Source organism: Tachysurus vachellii, chromosome 21, assembly GCF_030014155.1.
Source record: "Tachysurus vachellii isolate PV-2020 chromosome 21, HZAU_Pvac_v1, whole genome shotgun sequence".
Taxonomy (NCBI): Eukaryota; Metazoa; Chordata; class Actinopteri; order Siluriformes; family Bagridae; genus Tachysurus; species Tachysurus vachellii.
The window spans coordinates 14318834-14341608 of NC_083480.1; the positions used below are offsets into that span (position 1 = coordinate 14318834).

The following is a 22775-nucleotide window of genomic DNA, read 5'->3' on the forward strand; positions in this document are numbered from 1 at the left end:
ACACTCCAATACTATCTATCATATGGTGGACGCTTTCCTGAAACGTCACTTTGGACCATTCCATTACAACGAGAGGTATTTTGAATAAAATGATCTGGTAATATCATAGCGGTGAAAAGTGATTTTTTTTAAACGAACGACGCATTCGTTATAGGGTATTAATTCTATTTCTGTAATAGTTTACAAACGTATTTATATAAACAGACGTCTTTTCGATATTTGTATTTAGAACTCGCGTTCACCCTATTTTTTGAACTCGTGGTACGGTCTGTATTAGCCGCGCGAAAAGCGGCCCGCGCGCGCGCGCACGCTCACACACACGGCAGTGTTTAAAGCCGTGTCCCGGTGAAGCCGCTGTTCTTCTTATTCCTGTCTGTTTTTATAAACCTGTTCGCTTTTAACTGTATTTTTTAAACTATATTTCTCTGAGGCTGCACTTCGTTGTCGTTTTATCTGCTGAAATGCCTACCAGGACCTCGCTGTGTTTACCTGAGGATGTAAAAGAACGGTATGTTAGCTGGGAGAAAAAAACAAAATGGAGACTAAAAAAAAATAAATAACAAAACTGTTTATCATCGAATCAGGGCTCGTTTACAAAACACACGGGTAGTTTGTGTCCGTTAGCTTTTGTTATAAATCATTAGTGTTTTTTTTTCTGTATAACAAATTATCTGGCTAGCTGCAGTTAGCTTGCTAGCCTGCTTCTTGTTTTGGTCTGTGTGTGTTAGCATGGTAGCTAACTAGGCTCACGCGCTCGCTGTCATCCTGCAGGCTGAATTTGGCGCCAAATGATGATAATATGGCTGCTTACTGTTATTCCTCCGCGTGTCAAATTCCCACATGATTTGTCTTGTTTTATTTACCGTTAACTGCGACTGCAAGCTCCAAACACACCCGATAGGACTCGCTAGTTAGTTTTTCCTGCATGACACGTCCTTTATTTTTACTCAGTTGTTAAGTTTGTATAAAATCTTTTTTATAGCTTTTTGTAACGTTGGATTTAATTAGGACGCATGACGTAGGGCTGGAGAGGTGTGACGATTTGATATCATCATTATCGCGATACTTCATTTAAAACGACTTAAACTGACCAAACGTCTGAGCATTGCAAACTTTATGCGGTGCAAAACAACAGGAATCTGAACTTGGAAGACACGAGAATAAACATTCAGTCTGTTACTGTTGGGAAGCTTTAAGGAAAACATTTCGATATTGGTAAATGTGGTGTTCTTTGTTTTACACAATGTTTGTGGCTCTAATGATTGGCACTTTATTCTTCCAGATTGCATGCGCTCGATAAAGATGACAACAGTTTGTCGGATGAGGTACGTACTTGTGAAGCCCTTGTGAATTTGAACATGCATGAGATTAAGCTGTCGTGTGTGTAGATCAATACAGCGTACATTTTTATTACACTAATTTTTACGGTGTTTTTGCATCTTCTACTTCGTGCTGATTTTTCTGACTGTTGTGTTTAATCGTAAGAGACTAAAGGTTTTTCGTTTTAGTTTAAATAACTCTTCTCATTTAAGAACCAAGATTTTATGCACTTTAAAAAAATAGCCGGAGGACCCTTTTATTAGTGACGGATAGACGAATGTCTGTCGTCCGTAGGATTGCGTGAAGGAGAAGCTCAGGTTACTGCAGGACTTTCTGCGTGATGACACTCAGGTTCAACTCAAAAACCTTGAGGTCAGACTGAAAAACTCTGAACTTACAACGGTGAGTGTCTCTCTTGTGCTTGTAAATAAAAACACAAGTGGTAACTGAACGTCTTCCTCACGTTCTCGCTGTTTATTTTAGGAGGTGTACACATCTGAAGTGAAAGCTGTGCTGAAGAAGGTTTTAAGTTTGGGCAAGGACGGTCACGGCGATGGGGCGGAGCAGAACGGGCACTCGAATGGGTTCTCTGAAAATGGATCTCATAAAGATAACTGCGAAAAAGAGAGAGCCATGGAAACTCAGGATCAAGGAGAAACAATGAAGTCACCCAGTACATCAAAGGCAAGGGGTGGCAGACGCAGCAAAGCGGACTCTGAGCTTAAAAGTGAGTGATTGATTTTTATTGCAGTCCAGTGTTTTTTTTTTTTTTTTTTCCCTTCTCTTTTCTTCCCTCCCCTCAACTAATCGCCTTCAATTTGAACTTTTCTCTGATCCAAATGACAGAATCTCCTGCAAGCTCAAGGGTCACACGCAACTCTGGAAAACAACAAACGATCATGTCAATGTTTTCAAGAGTGTAAGGACAATATCTAAAATGGATTAAAATTAGAATTTTTTATATATATATACGCACGCTATGACTAGTTTGAAATTTCTCCTGCAGGCCCAAGCGCAAGTCTGATGAGGTGATTAGCGAAGCTACAAATGGTGATGCAGAGGTTAACACTGAGGAAAATGATGCTGAGGAGGTAATAGTGTGTTTTCTCAGCTTATGTGCTAAAGACTGATTTTGAATTAACTAATGGTTTTGTTTTTTGTTTTGTTTTTTTTAATAAAGACCCGTGAAGAAAAGCGTCTTAAAACAGAAGTGGAAGAGAAGTAGGTTTAAAATTTAATTTTACTTTGTCATTCAAGTCTTTAAAAGGGACTCGGTTGTGAGAAGGCAGCATTAATGCCATGATGCTTAAAATGATCTCTTTTTACTTGTTTTTCAGACAAACCACTGAAAACTCCAATGCTGAGAAGACCAAGCCTTTGAACACAGCCAAGGTGATGCTTTTCATTTCACTTAACGTTTACCTGATGTCTGTCAAGCCTGTTGTCCTGACGTACGCTAACTCACAAACCTCTAACATTTTTCTTTTCTGCTATTTCAGACTCCTCCCCCCAAGTGTCCTGATTGCAGGCAGTACCTGGATGACTCTGACCTGAAGTTTTTTCAGGGAGATCCCGATGATGCGGTAACGTTTAGTTCCCATCCCATTTTAGAGCTGGTGAAAAAATGAAATGCTTATTTTCTTCTTGTATCTTATTTGGCAGCTTGATGAACCCGAGATGTTGACAGATGAGCGTCTTTCGTTGTTTGATTCGAATGAAGATGGGTTTGAAAGTTATGAAGATTTGCCTCAACACAAAATTACTAACTTTAGGTAAGAGGAGAAGGGGTTTACTGAGATCTTTTCAATCCCTCAATTTTTCTTTTGCTACATTATTTTCTTTTGATTTTGTTCAGTGTCTATGACAAACGTGGCCACCTGTGTCCTTTTGATTCTGGACTCATCGAGAAGAATGTTGAATTGTACTTCAGTTGTGCAGTCAAGCCCATCTATGACGACAATCCTTGTATGGATGGTACGTTTGGATGATCCACCAATGCTAAATGAGGTATATTTGTCTCCTTATGTATGAAATGCTATATTTGTGTCTCCAAGGTGGTGTACCTGCCAAAAAGCTGGGTCCAATCAATGCCTGGTGGATCACTGGCTTTGATGGAGGAGAGAAAGCTCTGATTGGCTTCACCACAGGTAGTGTTATGAGGTGTCATCATTTTAAATCTATTGTAATCAGTGTTTTGCTTTGGCTGCTCATGGTTTCTGTCTGTCTGCTCTACAGCGTTTGCTGACTACATCCTGATGGAGCCGAGTGAGGAATACTCTCTAATCTTTGCCCTGATGCAGGAGAAAATCTACATGAGTAAGATTGTGGTTGAGTTTCTTCAGAAGAACCAAGATGCTTCATATGAGGACCTCCTGAACAAAATTGAGGTTGGTGTTTTTAAAATTTCATTGAGTTAATGAAAATGAGTAGCAGTTTTCACAGGGTTTCTGCGGGGTCATAGTCATAAATTTAACAATAAGAATTTAAGGCCATAAAAAGACAAACGTCCGGATTTTCCATGCAAGGTCATAAAAAACATTTAGCCATGTCTTAAATTGATATGCTCGTCCATTAATTTGTTCTTCAATCAAAATGCGCTCACGGTGGCAATGGCATTCATTTGTTTCGCCTGTTGTAGTTCTGTATGAGGAATCTGGGTGGTATCATGCTGGTATCACAGCGTTCCAGAACTACAAGGTCCATGCAGCAGCATACAGACTTGTCGGAAGGACTTTCACAGAAACCCGCGTGAACTCCGAACATACTGTATCATACTGAGTCACTGCTTAGTTTAATTAAAATCATCCTGGCTATCACAATGGGAAAATGTACCTTTAACGATCTGTGGCTCAAAGACGGTGCGTTTAGTAGCTGGCTCAAGCCCGTCGCTAACAATCGGTATCAAGCCTATTGCACTCGGTGTAAGAAGACATTGGAGCTGTCTAGTTTAGGCATAAAAGCCTTGAAGTCGCATGCAAAGTCGGAAAAGCATATCGTTGCTGTAAAAGGCCTGCAGTGGGTGCAGGCGATCCGTCAGTTTTGTTCGGCTCTGTCAATAACGTTACCCGGTCAAGTACAGCGCGGGATTCTGTTTCTGTCGTAATTCGTGTAGGTCATAAATTCAAATCATAATGGTCATAAAAAGGTCTTAAAGTCTTAAATTTGACTGATTAAACCCTGCAGAAACCCTGTTTCAGAATGGGTTCTGTTCTCCCTTTACAGACCACAGTCCCCCCAGCTGGGCTGAACTTCAATCGCTTCACTGAGGACACACTTTTGCGCCATGCCCAGTTTGTCGTGGAACAGGTGGAGAGCTACGACGAGGCCGGAGACTCTGACGAACAGCCCATCATTGTAACCCCATGCATGAGGGACCTAATCAAATTGGCTGGAGTCACCCTGGGCAAGAGGTAGGCTGGGACAAATTGGGGGGTGTGAGAATTTCACAGCGTTAACTGTAGTTAGTGTTAAATCTAATATTCCAAGTTTAAGGCTGTGCTCTGTATACAAAAGATTTGATTCTGCTACAGGCCTCTTGTATGGGAAGGTGTATAGGAGTTGTGGTGGAGTGGGGTTTTTTTTTTTTTTTTTTTCCTCCCCCCTCTATAAACACAACAAAAAGTTGTTCCATTTGAACATTTTCTGGACCAATTAACATGCCAATAAAAGTTTGGAAGCTCTTTGGTTTTCTGTTCCTTTTCGACCCAGGATACTGAATTGGTCAGGCTAAAGCTAACAGAACTTAACCTCCACAAAATATATGTACGTGTACTCGAAGTGTGCAATATCATCTAGGAAGTTCTTAAATTTCTTGACTTGTAGATGAGTTTGTATTTTCTCTCAATCTAAAGCTGATTTTCATCTTTTGTTCAATTACTGTATCAAATTTGCTGTGGGTTTGGGTTCAGTTTTACAAATGGGTTGTTTGCTGCTTGTGCCATGTTGATGTCTAATGCTTCTCTGGCATTCCCTAATGCAGCATGCTGCTCTACTGGTAGGTAACCTTCTTAATTTGCGCCTCTGGAGTGCTTGTGATTTTTGTTTTTTGTTTTTTTGGTTGTTTTTATGCTGACTTGTAGTAGGAAGTACATGATTGGCTGTAAGGGATGGGTGATGTTGCAGTCACACTGTTCATAATTTACTTTGTCTCATTATGGTGTTTGAAACAGCTCTGTAGAGCAGGAGTGTTTTATTCTTGTCTCCAAGCAGATGCTGTCAGTACAGGTTTTTATCCCAACCAAGATTTTAAAAATCCTTGCTTGTAGGTTTGGAAATTTAAGCTGTTTAATTTTAATAGAGATTCGATAAAGCTTGCATCACCCTGCCCTGACCAAGCTTTAAATTTTTTATTTTTTTTTTTCCCCCAATCATTAAAAACTGCATGTCTTCATCTCTGCTTAGCCAGTGAGTGATTGTCATTCAGCTGTATTTGTTACTAATGTGGGTCCCTTTCTCCAACTTTACTCCGCTTTTCCAGGCGAGCAGCAAGAAGACAAGCTATTCGTCATCCAACGAAGATTGAGAAGGACGTCAAGGGTCCAACAAAAGCTACCACAACAAAGCTTGTGTACCAGATCTTTGATGCCTTCTTTGCAGAGCAGATTGAGCAGAATAATAAAGAGGGTGGAGTCAAGAGGCAGCGCTGTGGGGTTTGTGAGGTGAGCCTTAACTTGTGTTCAAACCTTGTATAAGTAGTATCAATCTATACCTTCTTGATTTTCACTATTCGGACAAACTTGGATCTTGTGTGAAAAGCCATGTATAGTAAGTTGTTTACCTGGATAACTGGTATAGAAATGTTCAGGTATTTAATTTCAGGGTTCCCACGCGTCCTGGAAAACACATGGAAAATGAGAGAAAACACAAATTGTCCTTGAAAAAATCTTGTTGTCCTGGAAAATTATTATTTTTAAATGTTCTTGATCATTTAAAGAACAGTTTACAACTCTGGTCGAAACAATTAACGTTAGTAACAGAAAGCGCTCTCTTCAGGGACGCTGAGTTTTGACGGGTTTTATGTTATGCTGTTTAATCTCGCTGTGATGGATGTTGCAGTCTTGTGTTGGCAGTTTCAGGCGCTAGGAATGGTTTAAGTGCTCGAATGTTTTCAGCAATGGTGACAGCTAAGCAGGTTATATTGACCTTGTTAATCTGAATATCATGTGCAAGGGGAATGCACAGCAAACTAAAGCATGCATGACGGCATTGACCTGAGAAAGGAAAGGGAATTAATATGTGGTCTTTTTTATTTTATAAATGTTGAAATTTCATTCACATGACAAATTGTCTTTAAAAGTATAGTTAAGTAATAGCCATAAAGTGTACGTTGTTTTTAAGACTTCTGGAGAGAAGAACATATTACTTTAGGCCGTGAATCTGTGATCCTTTTTTTTTTTTTTTTTTTTTTTTTTTTTTTTTGCTAAATTTGAAATGTCCTGGAAAATGATCTCTGAAAAAGTGGGAACCCTGAATTTCTAACATGTCTTATTGGAATCTGAACATCCCATTCGCGAAATCTCCATATGTAAGGGAAAGACCCTATAAATGATAAGTTCATCATGATAGTGACTTTGTGTTTAGAAAAATGTCCTCTACATGACTGCAATTTCTTGGTTTCATTTATCCCCTATTCATGGTGTACTACAGGGTGTCCCAAAAGCATTCATGGTTTGAGGTTGTGAGCGAGCATATTCCCTGAAAACCATTTGGAATTTGGCCAAGTTGGCTTTGTTATGGGTTTGCCATGACTTTCATTTTGTGTTAATAATGACTGAAAAAGATTTTACTGTATTTCCCCCTAGGTGTGCCAAGCCCCTGATTGTGGTAAATGCTCTACATGTAAGGACATGATCAAATTTGGAGGCAGTGGTCGCAGCAAGCAGGCCTGTCAAAAGAGGAGGTATACATAATTTGCCACAAAGATCGAACAAAACCATGTGTGATAAATAAGATGAGCTTAACTCCACTCTTTCTGAGAACTGAGATTTTGTGGGGGGTAATATTACGGCATGGAAAGTTTTAATGTTCAATTGGATAGACTGGAACTTTTGCCATGCTTAAGCATAGGCTTATCTATAAACGAGTCAGTGTGTAACATTGTGGGTACCTAGTACTGTGTGTTCTCATACTTTCCACAGCATGTTTTGGTTGTGAGTAATACTAATGAACACCAGACACTATTTCAGTTAAACAGTCTTGTCTATTTGAAGGAGAAATGGTACAAACGTCTTTTTGCTCATAGGTTTAATGTGTCTAAGAGTACTACTTGTAAATGCAGCTAAACATATAAAATGCATTTTATCCAGGTGCCCCAACATGGCAGTGAAGGAAGCAGAGGACGATGAAAATATTGATGAGGATGATGTCTTGCCACTTAAAGATGCATCAAAGATTATGTCCCAAGCTAAGAAAAAGCAGACCAAGAATAAGATCACTTGGGTGGGAGACCCCATTAAGGTATGTACACCTTAGATGGTTAGTGCCACTTTTACAACCTTGGTTGCATTCTTGTTGAATGGTTCATTTAAATGTTCCCACAGACAGAAGGAAAACGTGACTACTATATGAAAGTACGTGTGGAAAATGAGGTGCTGGAAGTTGGAGACTGTGTGTCTGTTAGCCCAGATGACCCATCTCATGCCCTATACCTCGCCAGGTAACTGGCGCTCTTTATTTTACTTTCAAAATGTTCTCAAACTGAAAAGGAATATTTGGGTGGTAAACTAATGCTGAATCTTATCCTTTGAGTTGGCTGGATTGAGTAGTGTCAAAGTATGAAAATTTAAATATATGAATTGATCACATTTTTTTGGTAAGAGATTTATTTAAAAATCAGTAATTTTAGATTTTTTCATGTCATGTACATAGTTATGGTCAGGTTTGGTTCCAAGTTGTCTCTAAGGATGTAGTACAAAGGTTGCCTGGCATTGACGTTTTACTTGTCGTGGTTTTTATTATTTTTTTCTTTAAGGATTACAGCTTTATGGGAGGAGGATGAGAAGATGTTTCACGCGCACTGGTTCTGCCGTGGCACAGACACCGTTCTTGGCGAGTCTTCAGACCCTCTGGAGCTTTTCCTTGTGGATGAGTGTGAGGACATGCAGCTGAGCTTTGTGCATGGCAAAGTTAATGTGCTATACAAGGCCCCCTCAGATGACTGGTTCATGGAGGTGTGATTTTCTTGCTCTTTGACTTTTTACTACACACAGCTGATTGATTTCCACTGGGTTTTATTATGCTGAGATTTAACTGCCAAATGCAGAAATATAGATAATTTGCTGTTAGACCTATTGGCTTTCTGATACAGTACAGACTGATGTAATAGAAATGGAGGTTTAATTTCTAAGAGACAGATGATGAATTTGCTCAGTCATGGATATTCAGTGTGGATAGTTTTTGCACATTATTTAGGCTTTTTTAATTTTTATTATTTTATATATATTAAATGTGTTTTTAAACTAGTTACTTTTTTCTCTCTCTCTCTCTCTCTCTCTCTCTCAGGGTGGTCTTATTGATGTCATAAAAGTCATTGAGGACGATGGAAAAAGTTTCTTTTATCAGCTCTGGTATGATGGGGAGTTTGCTCGTTTTGAGACACCACCCAAGGTGGTCCCAGAGGAAGACTCCAAATACAAGTTTGTTTTGGATATTTATTAACATTAGAATAAAATTGGTCATAGTTTATTTGTTAAGCCAATATTTATGAATTAGTTCATGCAGAGGGTTTTTGATTTAATTTTAACCCTATTCTGCTTAAATGCAGGTTCTGTGCCAGCTGCACTAGAAACGCAGAGCAACAGGATCAAGAGATGCCGCGTGTCGTTGATATCCTAGATGAGGAGAGTGACACGAAGGTCTTGTATTCACTGGCTTGCCTGAAGGGGGAGCAGTACAGAGTGGGAGATGGTGTATACTTGCCACCTGAGGCTTTCAACTTTGGGTAAGTGAAGAACAAAGCAAATTTAGTCCACAAATGCATTTTAAAAACTTCTGTGCCAAATGTCTAAGTTGTACTTTTTATTAATTTAATCAAATTGTTTAAATCTGGTATGGAAGACAAATACTGTAAACACTCATTTGATCTGTGTAATTGAACTGTACCAGAAGATCTGATCATATTTGGACTTTTATTTTTTATTTTTTTTTATTTGAACTGGTCTGAGGTTAAACCCATAAAAATCAGAATAAATCTGCTGACCAGAATTTGTTCCTTTGTCAGTTGGCACTTTTGACAATTGATCTGTATACCAGGGTGAAATCTGCAAGCCCAGCAAAACGTCCTCATCGGAAAGAGGATGTCGATGAGGACCTTTATCCAGAATACTACAGGAAGTCCTCAGACTACATTAAGGGATCCAATCTGGATGCTCCAGAGCCATTCCGTATCGGTCGAATTAAAGAGATTTATTGTACAAAGCGCAGCAATGGCAAGCCAGATGTATCAGAAGTCAAACTACGCATCTACAAATTCTACCGGTAAGTATTCGTGAACAGTGCAAACGAACATCAGTCCATAAGCTGCATACTGATAATTAATTCTTTCTGGTTTGTTAGGTGCCATTTATATTGTACATAAATTAACACCATTCTTTTCAGACCAGAGAACACCCACAAGGGGCCAAAGGCAGGCTACCACACTGATGTAAACCTACTTTACTGGAGTGACGAAGAGGCGTCTGTGAACATGGTCGATGTACTCGGTCGCTGTCGAGTAGAGTATGGTGAAGACCTGGTGGAGAATGTGCAGGAGTACTCCAGTGGTGGACCTGATCGGTTTTACTTCCTAGAGGTAAAACTGGAGCCAACTTACTATCCTTTAATGTTAATTTGTTTATGAGCAGTGTAATTCATTAGTAAATTGCTGACATAATATAAAAGGCAAATATTTTAACATTCTAAAAAAAAAAATGCATTTGTGGTGGTAATAGCAGCTCATCGCACCATTGTTTTCAGTAATGTTCATCAATAACTTTCCCATCAGTTAGATTTGATAAGTATTGTAATAAACACTCTCTCCTTTTTATTTGAGTTTTAAAATTATTGATGCCAAAGATTGCAGAGATTATTTTGAAGAACTAATTCTATTAAAATGACATTCCCTTCAAAAACAAGGTCTTATTGTTCACCACAGGCCTACAATGCCAAATCAAAAACCTTCGAGGACCCACCGAACCATGCTCGCTCTGTTGTAAACAAGGGCAAAGGAAAAGGAAAGGGAAAAGGTACAAATGTCGAGCTTAATAAAAGTGAGTTATGTAATTTTGTACATTGTGTGCAGACATTGTTAAATGTTGCTACTTTTTTTGTTTAGGTAAAGGGAAAGGAAAAGCTTCCACACAGGATGCACAAGAGCAAGAGACTCCAGAACTCAAAGTCCACAAACTGCGCACACTGGATGTATTCTCTGGCTGTGGTGGTCTGTCTGAAGGCTTTCATCAAGCAAGTAAGTCCTCGCCATTTGCAGTTACCTCCAAACACCCATCTCTCCCTGGGGGGAAGGAAAAAAAAAAAAAAAAAAAGGCAAAGGTATGCACTGATGCATTTTGTCTTTTTACTAGATATCTCTGAGACCCACTGGGCAATTGAGATGTGGGATCCTGCTGCACAGGCCTTCAGGCTAAATAACCCAGGCACCACAGTGTTCACAGAGGACTGCAATGTTTTGCTCAAGCTTGTAATGTCTGGAGAGAAGACTAACTCCCTTGGCCAGAAACTCCCACAGAAGGGGGATGTGGAGATGCTGTGTGGAGGGCCACCATGCCAAGGCTTCAGTGGAATGAATCGCTTTAACTCGCGCACTTACTCAAAGTTTAAGAATTCCCTTGTTGTCTCTTATTTGAGGTCAGTATAGATGGTGCCCACACGTTATTGTCCTCTGCCTGAAAATATATTCTATATATTAAAAACCTCAAGTAAACTATTAAATTGCATTGTTAATCTTCAGTTTTTCTACAATTACATTTTCCAAACCAATTTGAAATCATGTCAGCAATTTTTAATTTTTTTTTTTTTTTTGTTTTTTAAATCTAGTCAGTACTTCAACTAGGTCATCAGGTGCCAAAATCTGTTGTAGCCACAGTGGTAAATTTTATTGCCCTTTTTAGACTAAACTAGACTAAAATTGCCTTAGTGAAAGTAAACTCACTGGTAGCAGTTAGTTTTGCATTACTGCTTAAGTAGCAGTCATATTGGACATGTGCAATATGGTTTTCTTACTGTTGCTTGGTATACATCATAAAATGAAATGCCTCATACCAACATTCCCTAGGAACCTTTTTCTCTGCCTGTGAGAATTTTCTTTTTAGGCAATATTGACACCTCGGTCATGTGTTTTTGTTTTCAGTTACTGTGACTACTACAGGCCAAAGTTCTTCTTGTTGGAAAATGTCAGGAACTTTGTGTCCTTTAAGCGCTCCATGGTCTTAAAACTCACACTGCGTTGCCTTGTGCGCATGGGCTACCAGTGCACGTTTGGTGTACTACAAGTAAGTGTTTATGGTACTCAAAGATAAATATCAAGCATGAAAAATCTCCCCCCGCAATTTATTTTTTCCCCTTTCTGTAGGCAGGGCAGTATGGTGTAGCCCAGACACGACGCAGGGCAATTATACTGGCTGCTGCTCCAGGAGAAAAACTCCCACGCTACCCAGAACCACTGCATGTGTTTGCTCCAAGAGCATGCTCCCTCAGTGTAGTGGTTGATGACAAAAAATATGTCTCCAATGTCACCAGGTAACTGCTCCAGCATTTATTTTTCCCCCTCCCTTCCCATGGTCGGCTATAATTTTGGATTGTGTGCTAATATTTTACTTCCCCAGAGGGAATGGCGGTATTTATCGAACCATTACAGTCCGGGACACCATGTCTGACCTCCCAGAGATCCGCAACGGAGCTTCTGCTCTGGAGATTTCCTACAACGGCGAGCCGCAATCCTGGTTCCAGAGACACATCCGGGGTGCACAATACCAGCCCATTCTCAGGGACCATATTTGTAAGGTTAGTCTGACTTCATGGTTTTCGTAATGGTACCTTGATGGATAATTTGTTGGGCATGACTGTAGGCCATGCACTACAGGTCTTGGATTTACATTAAGGTTGTTACTTCAAGAAACCATAGAAATAAATTCAAAAGGTTACTATATGGACCCCACAGAATCTTTAGAAATGTTAACTGTATGTTTTGTTACTGTATTACTCTCTAAATGCAACTTTTTGCCATAGGGTTTTTTTTTTTGCCAAACAATTGTGATGGATGACTTGACTGTTTCACTACCACAAACAAGAATCGAAAAGATTTCTCTTGGAAAATAAACAACCAATGAATTAAGTGCATTCATTTGCTACAGCTGTATTGGGTTGAAAGTGGGTTTTATAACACTGGCATGTTTTTCCAAGTAGATGGATCACTTCTTCCACACCTCATGGCTATCATATTTTTGCTTTGGGGTATTGCCCACAACCATCTTGTGCTTTACATAACTGACATGTTTAATCTACTCTTGCATTGTCCTTTTTGATGCTTACAGGACATGAGTGCCCTGGTCGAAGCACGTATGCGTCACATCCCCTTGGCACCAGGCTCTGACTGGAGAGACTTGCCTAACATTGAGGTGCGACTACGGGACGGAACAACAACAAAGAAGCTTCGGTACACGCACTCGGACAAGAAAAATGGCCGCAATGCCACTGGTGCCCTCAGAGGAGTGTGTACTTGTTCTGAAGGTGTGTTGTCATTTTTGTTTGGTGCAGAGAAATGGCTGCAGAAACTTCTCGTTCATGACGTTTTGTCTTTCATTCCCAAAAGGTAAACCGTGTGACCCAGCAGACAGGCAGTTCAACACCCTGATTCCATGGTGTTTACCTCACACGGGTAATCGTCATAACCACTGGGCTGGACTGTATGGTAGGCTGGAGTGGGATGGCTTCTTTAGCACCACAGTTACCAACCCTGAGCCTATGGGCAAGCAGGTACAGCTCTGAAAACGACACCAGAACACCTAGAAAGTTTTTACTTATTGTATTGGATTAAATTGCTTGTATTGAGTCTACAAGTTATTCAGTGGTTTGTTCCTTATTAGTTGCTTTAGGAAAAACCTGCCTTGAACGGACAGATAATACAAGATGCAGTTTTCAGTTATTTATATTCTTCAGAATCAGTTAACTGTAGCATGTCTGTGGATTATTGGGCAACCGATTGTTTTTATATTCTGTAGAAATTAAAGCAATAATTAGTGTGTGTCCTGCAAAGTAATTCCTAATTGTGTGTTTCAGGGGCGTGTGCTTCATCCGGAACAGCACCGCGTTGTTAGTGTTAGGGAATGTGCTCGTTCGCAAGGTTTCCCTGATACGTACCGCTTCTTCGGCAATATCCTGGACAAGCACAGACAGGTATGTACCTGCACCTGTTCACTGTAATATCTGGATTTTTATTTATTTATTTTTACATTATTTGCTTTTTGCTAGGTTGGAAATGCAGTGCCTCCACCTCTTTCTAAAGCCATTGGACTTGAAATCAAGAAATGCGTTCTGGAAAAGGTGAAGGAAGATGCTACAGGTATGTCAGTATTAATCTTGACACAATCGGAGCCTATCGAATAGATTTTAAAGTATTGTTGCTCGTTTATAAATCACTTCATGGCTTAGGACCAGAATACATTACAGATATGCTAATTGAATATAAACCAAGCAGACTACTCAGATCATTAGGATCAGGTCTGTTACAGATACCAAGGGTTCACTCAAAACAAGGTGCATCAGCATTTAGTTATTATGCCACCTATAGCTGGAATCAGCTTCCAGAAGAGATCAGATGTGCTTCAACAGTAGACACTTTTACATCAAGATTAAAAACGTTTAACTCTGCATTTACTAAATGAGCACTGTGCTGCTTCACACTGACTGCACTTTTTATCCAAATCACTTGTTTTATTCTTTTTAACATATTTTAAACTTTTTTTTTTTTTGGTTCTTTGTTTTTATTATAATTTTATTGTCTCTTATTTTTACTTTTTAGAAACTGTTTTCTAATTTCTATGTAAAGCGCTTTGAATGACCTCCTGTGTATGAAATGTGCTATACAAATTGCCTTGCCTATTGGAGTAATTTATTTATTTATTTTTTCCTTTCAGAATCTGTGAAACAGGAGAAGATGGAGGTATGCGAGTAGCAATCCTCTGAATATTTTAATTCCACATGGAGGTTTCTCACATCCCATTTATTCAACTCATTCCATTAACCCATGTGCTGTTGTTGAGCCTAGCCACTCAGCTGGCCTCTCTATGAACGTGCAGTTTGTGCAGTGCCATTTAAAAGTGAGGTTTTATTCATTTTCTAAATGTAATTTTAATCGTGTTTGCAATCTCCACTCTGAGGTGTGGAATAAATTCTATGTAGTTTTTATATGTTGTAATATTTCAAATAAAGCTCTTATCAACTGGATGTCCTGTTTGTGTAAATGTGTATTTAGTAAAATGGATTCTAGTGCATAGTATGCTACAATTATTAGTTTTTTCCCCTGTTTTTAATTCATTCTGGTACAAATTAGCAATAAAATCTGTGCACTAAATTAAACAGCTTCTGCTAATGTCTGAAGGCTAGTCCTGTTCCCAAGCAGGTGTGGATGGTGATAATTAAATTGCATTTGAAATGACATTTAAGAAAACTGCACAAATAAGCAGTTGTACAGGTTATCAGCTCATGTGGCAATAGATGAAATTACCATCATGCAGATATGGGCAACGTACATCAGCTATAAATTTGTTGAGCCAGCATTGTGGTTGTCTGGTTCATGGGTTTAAAGACAGGTGTTTTTTGTTTGTTTTTATTCTGTTTTTTTTTCTTCCCCTCTTCCCTTTCCTTTCACCCCCCCTGTGAAAGCTTTTGTGGCTGTTGTGCAGGGCAATACTAAATGATCAATTTCTGAAATACTCAAACCAGTCCATCTGGCACCAGCAACCCTGTCAAGGTTGGAGAGATTTTGATACTCTTGACCTGTATCTGCTTGTCCAGGTGTACTGAATAGTTAAATCTAGCTATTTATGTGCAAATGATTCTCATGTATTACACTGATAATTGTGAAATTGCTCAGGCAATACAATCTTATACATTTATATTTATTAATGACTAACATTTCATAGTTTTGAAACACCCAAGTTTCCTGCTACTCTCTTGCCAGCCTTTATCCTCTAAAAATAAATCCCTGTCCTGAAGACATTTATAAAAGGAATCTGGTCAGTTTTGTAAAGACTAAAAATGTTAATGTCCTTAACACCTGGAAATATTTTTAAAAAAAAAAAACAGGACTAGTGTACATTTTATATAAAACTTGGCTGACAGCAAACTTCCTGTAGTGAGCACAGATGTACTCATACTGAGAGTTTCACATCATATCTGGTCTGCTTTCTGTGTCAATCTGCAGTGTTTTCATTTTGACTGAACTTCAATTAACCCCATACGTACCACCCACTACAGAAGGTGAATTAAAACATTAAACAAAAGACAGACTGCCCATTAAAAACAGCATACAGTTAAGCATCTATTTTGGCCACGTAACAATTTTGTTAAATAGGTTAAAATACATAATGGACATGTTCCCCTTTACCAAGTTCCCCTTTACAAAAATATCTTTTTTCACTACAGCTTATCAGTTCCTTCAGGGTACCTTATAAGATCATGAAGAAAACTGGTTTGTGTAATGATTGTTTTTCTTCCAGAATTTATGGTCTTTTAAATGTTAAAAATACAACCAAGAAGCAAAACTACTCATCATAATGTTTATTCAACCAATAGCAATTCCCAACCAAAACAATGGCGTCTTCCTCCTGGAATATAAAAGAAGCATCCGCTCTCAGTTGTTGGATGGTCTGGAAAAGAAAAAAAAAAATATTTTATATTGATTTATTACATGTACAAGCAAGGACATGCACAATCTTTTGTGTCCTTCAGCATCACTTACTTGGCCCATTCCACATTGAGGATAAGATGATCATAACCGAAGCCTGACACTCCTGCGATGGCTCTGGCTGCATCCTCACGCCGATGGAAACTGATAAAGGCAAAACCCTAAAGAAAAAAAAAAAGAAATCACAGGTCAGTTGAGTGTTTATGGTTATTCATACCTCTTTAGTGATGTCACATTCAATACAGAGGCACCACAAAGCTTCAAATCATACCAAATAGTGAGACATTTCTAAAAGGCAGGGGATGTAATAAATAAAACCAAGAGACTGTCCCATTCCCTGATAATATTAATAAATTATAATTGATTCACTCCTCACATAATGAATGCCTGGTCACCATCACCACCCTTTGATCCCATTTATAATTTCTTTTATTCATTCAGACACATGAAATATTGGAATCTATTCAACCTTTCGACTACAAGATGATACGAGTGTGCACCATGTTGAAAAGCTTCGTGACTAATAAACCAGGTCATGATACAGTTGAGGGGAAAGATTCAGTGCTTCACAACAGTTCACTTCATCACTACTATTCTGATTGGTCAAGTGTTTTCTTGGGCAGTTTTCTTTGACAGCAGTTCTGACAATGTTTAAAATATCAGGTTTATATATTTATGGGACTTCTAATATATACTTTTGTTATTTATCAAAGACAAACATTATTTTATTGTAGTTGGTATTATAAAGAGCTGAGTTTTGTCTTATCTTAATGGAAAAAAAATTACAACATGGTGCTGTTCAATTGTAATTGTTGGCCAATTGCTAGGAAACAGAAATCTAAAAATTCAGGACAAGTTTAACATTACACCGTGTAGCTATTGTCACTTGTTTCACGTGCTGAAAGCATTAAACAGTCGACTCCTGTTTAAGACAGGGTGCACAAAAAGGTGTTATGTTCACACTTCTCGCGCTTTACATCAAATTGAATTGACGAGTTGCAGACTGCAGACTGCAGACACTTCATGTGCAGTGGAGATGCAGTGTTTTTACACCTCCTGTTACACTTTTTCACACAGGGCCATGTGGGTTCGGATTTTGTTTTCCCTTAATAATAAAAACCTTCATTTAAAAACTACATGTGTTTACTTGTTACCTTTAATGTTTCAGATCATAGAAACAAATTTAAATATTAGTTAAAGTGTGAAAAACATGCAAAAAAAAAAAAATCAGGAAGGGGGCCAACACTTTTTTACACCACTGTGTAAGGTTTATAAACTGCCAACATGGGTAACCTTGGGGTAGTTCTTTTTCTACCACTGTTCACTCTGTAGTATTGTGTGCTTACAGTGTTATAGTTACTAAGGAGACTTACTTTAGACTGGCCTGTGTTCTTATCTTTGGCCAGGTAGATCCTAGAGATGGAGCCGAACGGCCTGAAGAGCTCCTGCAAATCTGTCTCCCTCGTGTCCTCAGACAGGTTGGTCACACGGATTGTGGCATTGTCATCAGCTTGACAGAAATAAAAACCATGTTATCTTAGCGCTGATAGCTAAACAAATGAACTGAGTTAACACCAAGTATAAGTGTTCTGGATCTCAACACACCTCTGCGGTTGGGCTGCATGGACTCTCCTCGGCGCGTGCTTCCGTCCCGCAGGCTGGGAGGAACGTACTTCCCGGTCTTGCTCTGGACAGGCTGAGCAGGCTCTGGCTCTGAACAACAGGCAGTGAAGATCCATGCTCAAAATAACTCTCATCATTTTATAGTGAAGAATTGTTACATTTTATGACCCCTTTTACGGTGACAAACTTTGTTGTTGTTTTTTTCTTTTTTAAGAATAGCAGGAGGTTTGTGTAAATACCTTTTCTGGTTTTATAAACATACAACAGTGGAAAGGTACAACAAAGGGGAAATTGTAGCATTTCATCATCTCAGCAGTGTTGGGTAAGATAAATAAAACTTTTCTGTTAAACAACTCTAGGAAAATAACGCACACTGACTACAGAAGGGATAGTTCCGAAATGTGTTGACTTGAAAGAGAACATTTCACAATTCAAACAAAATATATCAAACATATCTTAGATATCGTCGCTGTCGGGCAGAAACCTCGTATGTCCAAATTTGGTCAATTTCATATTTTTTCACATATCGATGCTATTGGTCAGTCCCCACGTGGGTCTGTTATTTTTACAGGTTATTAACCAATCTAAAGTCTTGAAAATAGCTTGAGCGCAAATCTCATAACTCCATTGGACACTTCAACTGTCCACCTCTTCCTCACTCCGTGGGAGAGCTTCGCGGCATATTTCTCCTCAAGAAGAGTCGCAACGAATCAACACGTATTCTGTAAATGTCATCAAAACACTGGGCTCAAAGAAAAAAAAATCTTGACCCCTGCTAGTTCTGGTGCTCGTCTGAGGACAGGAATTTAGCGCAAGACAATCCACTGCACTCCACCCTGTGCACTGCAGATAAGATACGGCATTTTTTTTCCATTTCCTGAAAAATAACGGTTTTGGAGATAACCGTTGTCTGCCCGACAGCGACGATATACAGCTTTGATATGGTAAAAAAAAAAAGAAAACTGTCAGATTACATCAGTTTCCTATATCAGCATGTCTCATGTTTTATTCTCTACTAATGGAGTAGGCCATAACTAACACCTTGAGGAAATTTGTGTTGAGGGATCAAAATGCCAAAATCAGAAGAATCAGATATAATGAAGAGCACAGAGTGCTCATTCTACCTGCAGCCTTCTCCTTATCCCCTGTGGACAGGCCCAGCTGCTCAGCAAGCTCCTTCTGCATGGGACCCAGTGTGTCTTTATAAGGACAGCGGGTGGTCCAGTGATCCCCTTTACAAATTCGGCAGGATACGATCTTCTGACCTTTCAACTTGTTCATGGGATCTTCATCCTGGTCTTGAGAATTTAAGTCCTGAAAAACAGGGAAAGACAATCAGGTTCTGATTCTTTACCAAAAAACATAGTTCCAAAATATCCACCTTAATTATCTATCAATCACGTCAACCATCAATCTATCCATCAACTCATTCCATTAACCCATGTTTACCAAAACTGCCAGACACAGGAACAGTTTCTTTCCCCAGGCGATCACCCTGATTAACAACTCACCATAATTATATTCCCTGCTTCATATCTATAAGTACTGCATTATCAGAACTGTCAGTCACCACATCAGTGTATGTTACACACACTACTGCTGCTGTATATTGTACAAAGGCATAATATTGCACAGTATTGTTATTTGCAATACTGTGCACTCACACTTTATGTACATAACTGATCAGTCATATATTCTGTATTCATATTTAATACTCATACTGTATTATATCACATCTGCATTGTCTTGTATAGTCTGTATTATCTTGTCTTGTATAGTATTATTATTTATGTCTGTACTTTTGAGAGTCACAAACAGCTGGAACCGAATTCCAAAATTCAATTGGATCCGAATTCCAATTGTCAACACACTTGTCCAATAAACATGATTCTGATTCACTTGAAACACAACTGCTTATTCATCCAATCAGCCAATCATGTGGCAATAGATGAAATGAATCAATCCACCAAACATCTATCCAAACAAACCATTAACCAATCATGCCAACAATCCCTCCTACCTATACATGAATCCACCATTAAAGCTACCCATCCTTACTCCAATTAAACTCCACCCAGTCCTTCATCCAAGCATCCATCCATCAATCAAACCATCATCCCCTATATCGATCCATCAGATAGTTAGTTGTACATGGACAGTGTTTTACATCACATCACTATGTCTGTTATATAGACGCTTTCTGAAACTTGACATTTCCCACCTGAGTACTTATTACAGTTGACAACAGAAATAACAAAAAAAAAACATAAAATATATTAGTCATTGTACTGTTTTGCAGTACATCATCCAGTGGATCATTGTCATCATAAGATTTTTAAATACGTACCTCCTTACTGGAGATGAAGGTCATGTAGACATCATCACTGACAGTGGTGGTTGCAACATTAGGCCCCGGTGCGTCATATTCAGAATTTCCAAATTTTTTCCAATTCTGCATACAGGCAAGACAGAAATTAATTAAATTTAAAAAAGATTCACATCCAGATTTCATTTTATTTTCCAAGCTAGAAAAACATGTGCATAATATATACACACAGCAGCCAAAGCCATCATACCTTTCTCCTAGCTACAGCCTTGGAAGCTTTCCGCGTCTCAATTTTGAAAGTTCGGACAATCTAAAGTTGGAAGTAAACGGTGGTAAAGCAGGTAAGAAGTGAATAAGAAGTGAGTAAGAATCTTGGAAAAATCAAATCCTGTTTTAAGAAATGTTCTCACCTTGACCTTCTTGCCATCCTCCTCTATCTTGTATTCTGTGACAGTCTTGATATTGCCTTTGACTGTCTCTTTTGGGGATGGAAGTGTGCCTTCAAAAGAAGAGAAAACTATTAGACTTTTTATTAAACTGAAAGTCTACTACAGCATGGTTTTGTCCCTGTCCTGCACATTTTACTGTTTTCTCTGCTTCTAATCTGTTTGATTCATCTCATTTAGCTGCAACCTGTCTAAACTGGGTTGAAAGGTGCCTGGTATACGAGAGGAAACACAAAAACATGTAGGACGGGGCACTCTAGGACCACGACACAGATCAGTAATGTTTGGCTTTCCTGCTATTCAGGGTTGATAACTGTCACACCAACGGTAATGTGCAATGTTATATTTGAGGCTGTGTTTCCAGAATGCAAGTCAGAGCTGAAAGACTAGAAAAGAATGATTCAATTTAAAGCAGATTATTTACATTAACCTTAACACAATAAAAAAAAAACTGTGATAAACAAGCTCAACTCTTTTAAATGTAAATTCCACCAGTCAGTTTTGTTTTAAACCACAACACGGCTGAAGGCTCGAATGTGACTGGTAAGAAGGTGAAGGTGCACGTTATATTAGTATAATCTCACGGCTGTAACATGGATGACATGTTAATATTAATGTGCTTGTTCTACATTTCAAAACATGTAATAAATTGATTTTGGAAAAAGTAACTTTTTTTTTTTTAACAATAAGCAAATTCATTTATCACTTAGAAAAGCAGCCTTAGTTGCAAGTTAAAGTTTAGGAAAGTTTCCAGGACAGAGGATTTTTTTGAGAGAGACTAAAAGAGACAGACAGACAGAGAGGAAGAGAGAGAGACAGAGAGGAAGAGAGAGAGACAGAGACAGACAGAGAGGAAGAGAGAGATACAGAGACAGACAGAGAGAGAGGGACAGAGACAGAGGAAGAGTTTAGGCCGATGTATTATTTTTATTATCCTTCACCCATATGGCAACCTGTATGACAAATATGCAAATATAGGGAGTTTAATAGCATTTGAGTATCTAGTAGCATTTGAACTTCATCTGTTACGTAAACCAGGATATTACTATGGAGCATTAAGTAATTAGCAACGAATAAAGCAAGGAACTATTTTAGTATCAACAACAACAAAACAGCGCCAAAAAAGCATCAGCAAATGTTCTGATGTCTTTCAGTTCGGTTATTTGTAGCATATTAACAAAAAAAAATAGAACTTTAGCTAGAACCTTGCCACAGGGACACGTTTCTGTACCATCCCAGCTGATTTCATAGCGGTAGGAAAAGATTAGCTTAGCAACGACGCTAAAAGCCAAAAGCCTAATTATAACGCTAGCTAAAAAAAACGTCATAACATTCAGTTTAGCTAATGTTAATCTCTTTACATTTTAACTTTCGAGTTTTGACGTGTGGAAAGTCTATTCAGACACCTAATCAGTGTAAATGCGCAATAATGTGGGACTTGTATGGGGCCTCGCTTTTCGAACGCGCGTGTGCTAAGCTAACTAACGCTACGCTAACTAATGCTAAGCTAACTAACGCTAAGCTAACTAATGCTAAGCTTACCTTCGTCTCCCTCTTCTTCAACCTGGTCAGCCCAGCTTGGCTTCGAGCTAAGAAAGAGATCTACAGTTAGCTCGATGTGTAAGATTTAACACAAATTAACAAAGCAATGTTAAATAAAAATACTTACTCGTCGTATTCAATCGACGGCATTCTGTCCCGCTGCTCGTAACCACTAAGCTAGCGCAGAACTTTCCCGAGAGCACGTTCTAGAACTTTCTCGCGAGATCTCAGTGACGTCAACGTTGGCCTGGCATCAAGTACATTAGCAAAGCAAGAACGCTAACAAGACAGCAAATATTTACAAAAAGCTGTAATATAAATATCTTAATTTGCACACTTCCAGTGGCATTCTTTTTATAGTATTTAAATATTTTCTAATAAAGATGAATTAACTATTAAAAAAAAAGCCCTGAATTCTGTTTTTTTTTTTTTTAAGTTTTTTAATTAAAAAAAATATTTTATTTATTTTCTTTTAAATGACGTTTTATGGTACACACTTTTAAAGATAACTGTTCTGTCTTTTTTAAAGTATTTTTAAAGCATTTTTTAAAGCTGTTATTTGGCTTCACCAGCATCTCAAATGATAAATTTGACCAGTATTATAAGATTTTTTATGGCA

The 22775-nt window shown here is 38.6% G+C and overlaps 2 protein-coding genes across 2 annotated transcripts; one reads left to right on the forward strand and one right to left on the reverse strand.

The window, feature by feature from the left end:
• The first annotated feature begins 311 nt into the window (after nucleotides 1–311).
• Nucleotides 312–14757, forward strand: dnmt1 (DNA (cytosine-5-)-methyltransferase 1). Its single transcript, XM_060897028.1, has 34 exons — nucleotides 312–508; nucleotides 1283–1325; nucleotides 1615–1722; nucleotides 1804–2047; nucleotides 2167–2239; nucleotides 2327–2411; nucleotides 2501–2541; nucleotides 2658–2712; nucleotides 2820–2903; nucleotides 2983–3092; nucleotides 3176–3294; nucleotides 3375–3467; nucleotides 3556–3707; nucleotides 4543–4730; nucleotides 5798–5978; nucleotides 7122–7219; nucleotides 7626–7776; nucleotides 7860–7975; nucleotides 8291–8489; nucleotides 8821–8954; nucleotides 9083–9259; nucleotides 9571–9795; nucleotides 9916–10108; nucleotides 10451–10541; nucleotides 10631–10762; nucleotides 10878–11160; nucleotides 11663–11804; nucleotides 11885–12051; nucleotides 12138–12315; nucleotides 12846–13041; nucleotides 13124–13287; nucleotides 13591–13707; nucleotides 13783–13873; nucleotides 14448–14757. Exons 1-34 carry the CDS (start codon nucleotides 462–464, stop codon nucleotides 14483–14485), a joined length of 4515 nt encoding a protein of 1504 aa, XP_060753011.1. The 5' UTR covers nucleotides 312–461; the 3' UTR covers nucleotides 14486–14757.
• A 1320-nt stretch (nucleotides 14758–16077) lies between these two features.
• eif3g (eukaryotic translation initiation factor 3, subunit G) lies at nucleotides 16078–22402 on the reverse strand. Its single transcript, XM_060897280.1, has 10 exons — nucleotides 22284–22402; nucleotides 22157–22203; nucleotides 20579–20667; nucleotides 20419–20478; nucleotides 20190–20294; nucleotides 18967–19156; nucleotides 17825–17932; nucleotides 17593–17729; nucleotides 16274–16380; nucleotides 16078–16181 (listed from the first exon to the last, which is right to left on the reverse strand). The coding sequence occupies exons 1-10, from the start codon at nucleotides 22304–22306 to the stop codon at nucleotides 16166–16168; spliced, it is 882 nt and encodes a 293-aa protein (XP_060753263.1). The 5' UTR covers nucleotides 22307–22402; the 3' UTR covers nucleotides 16078–16165.
• Nucleotides 22403–22775: the final 373 nt, after the last annotated feature.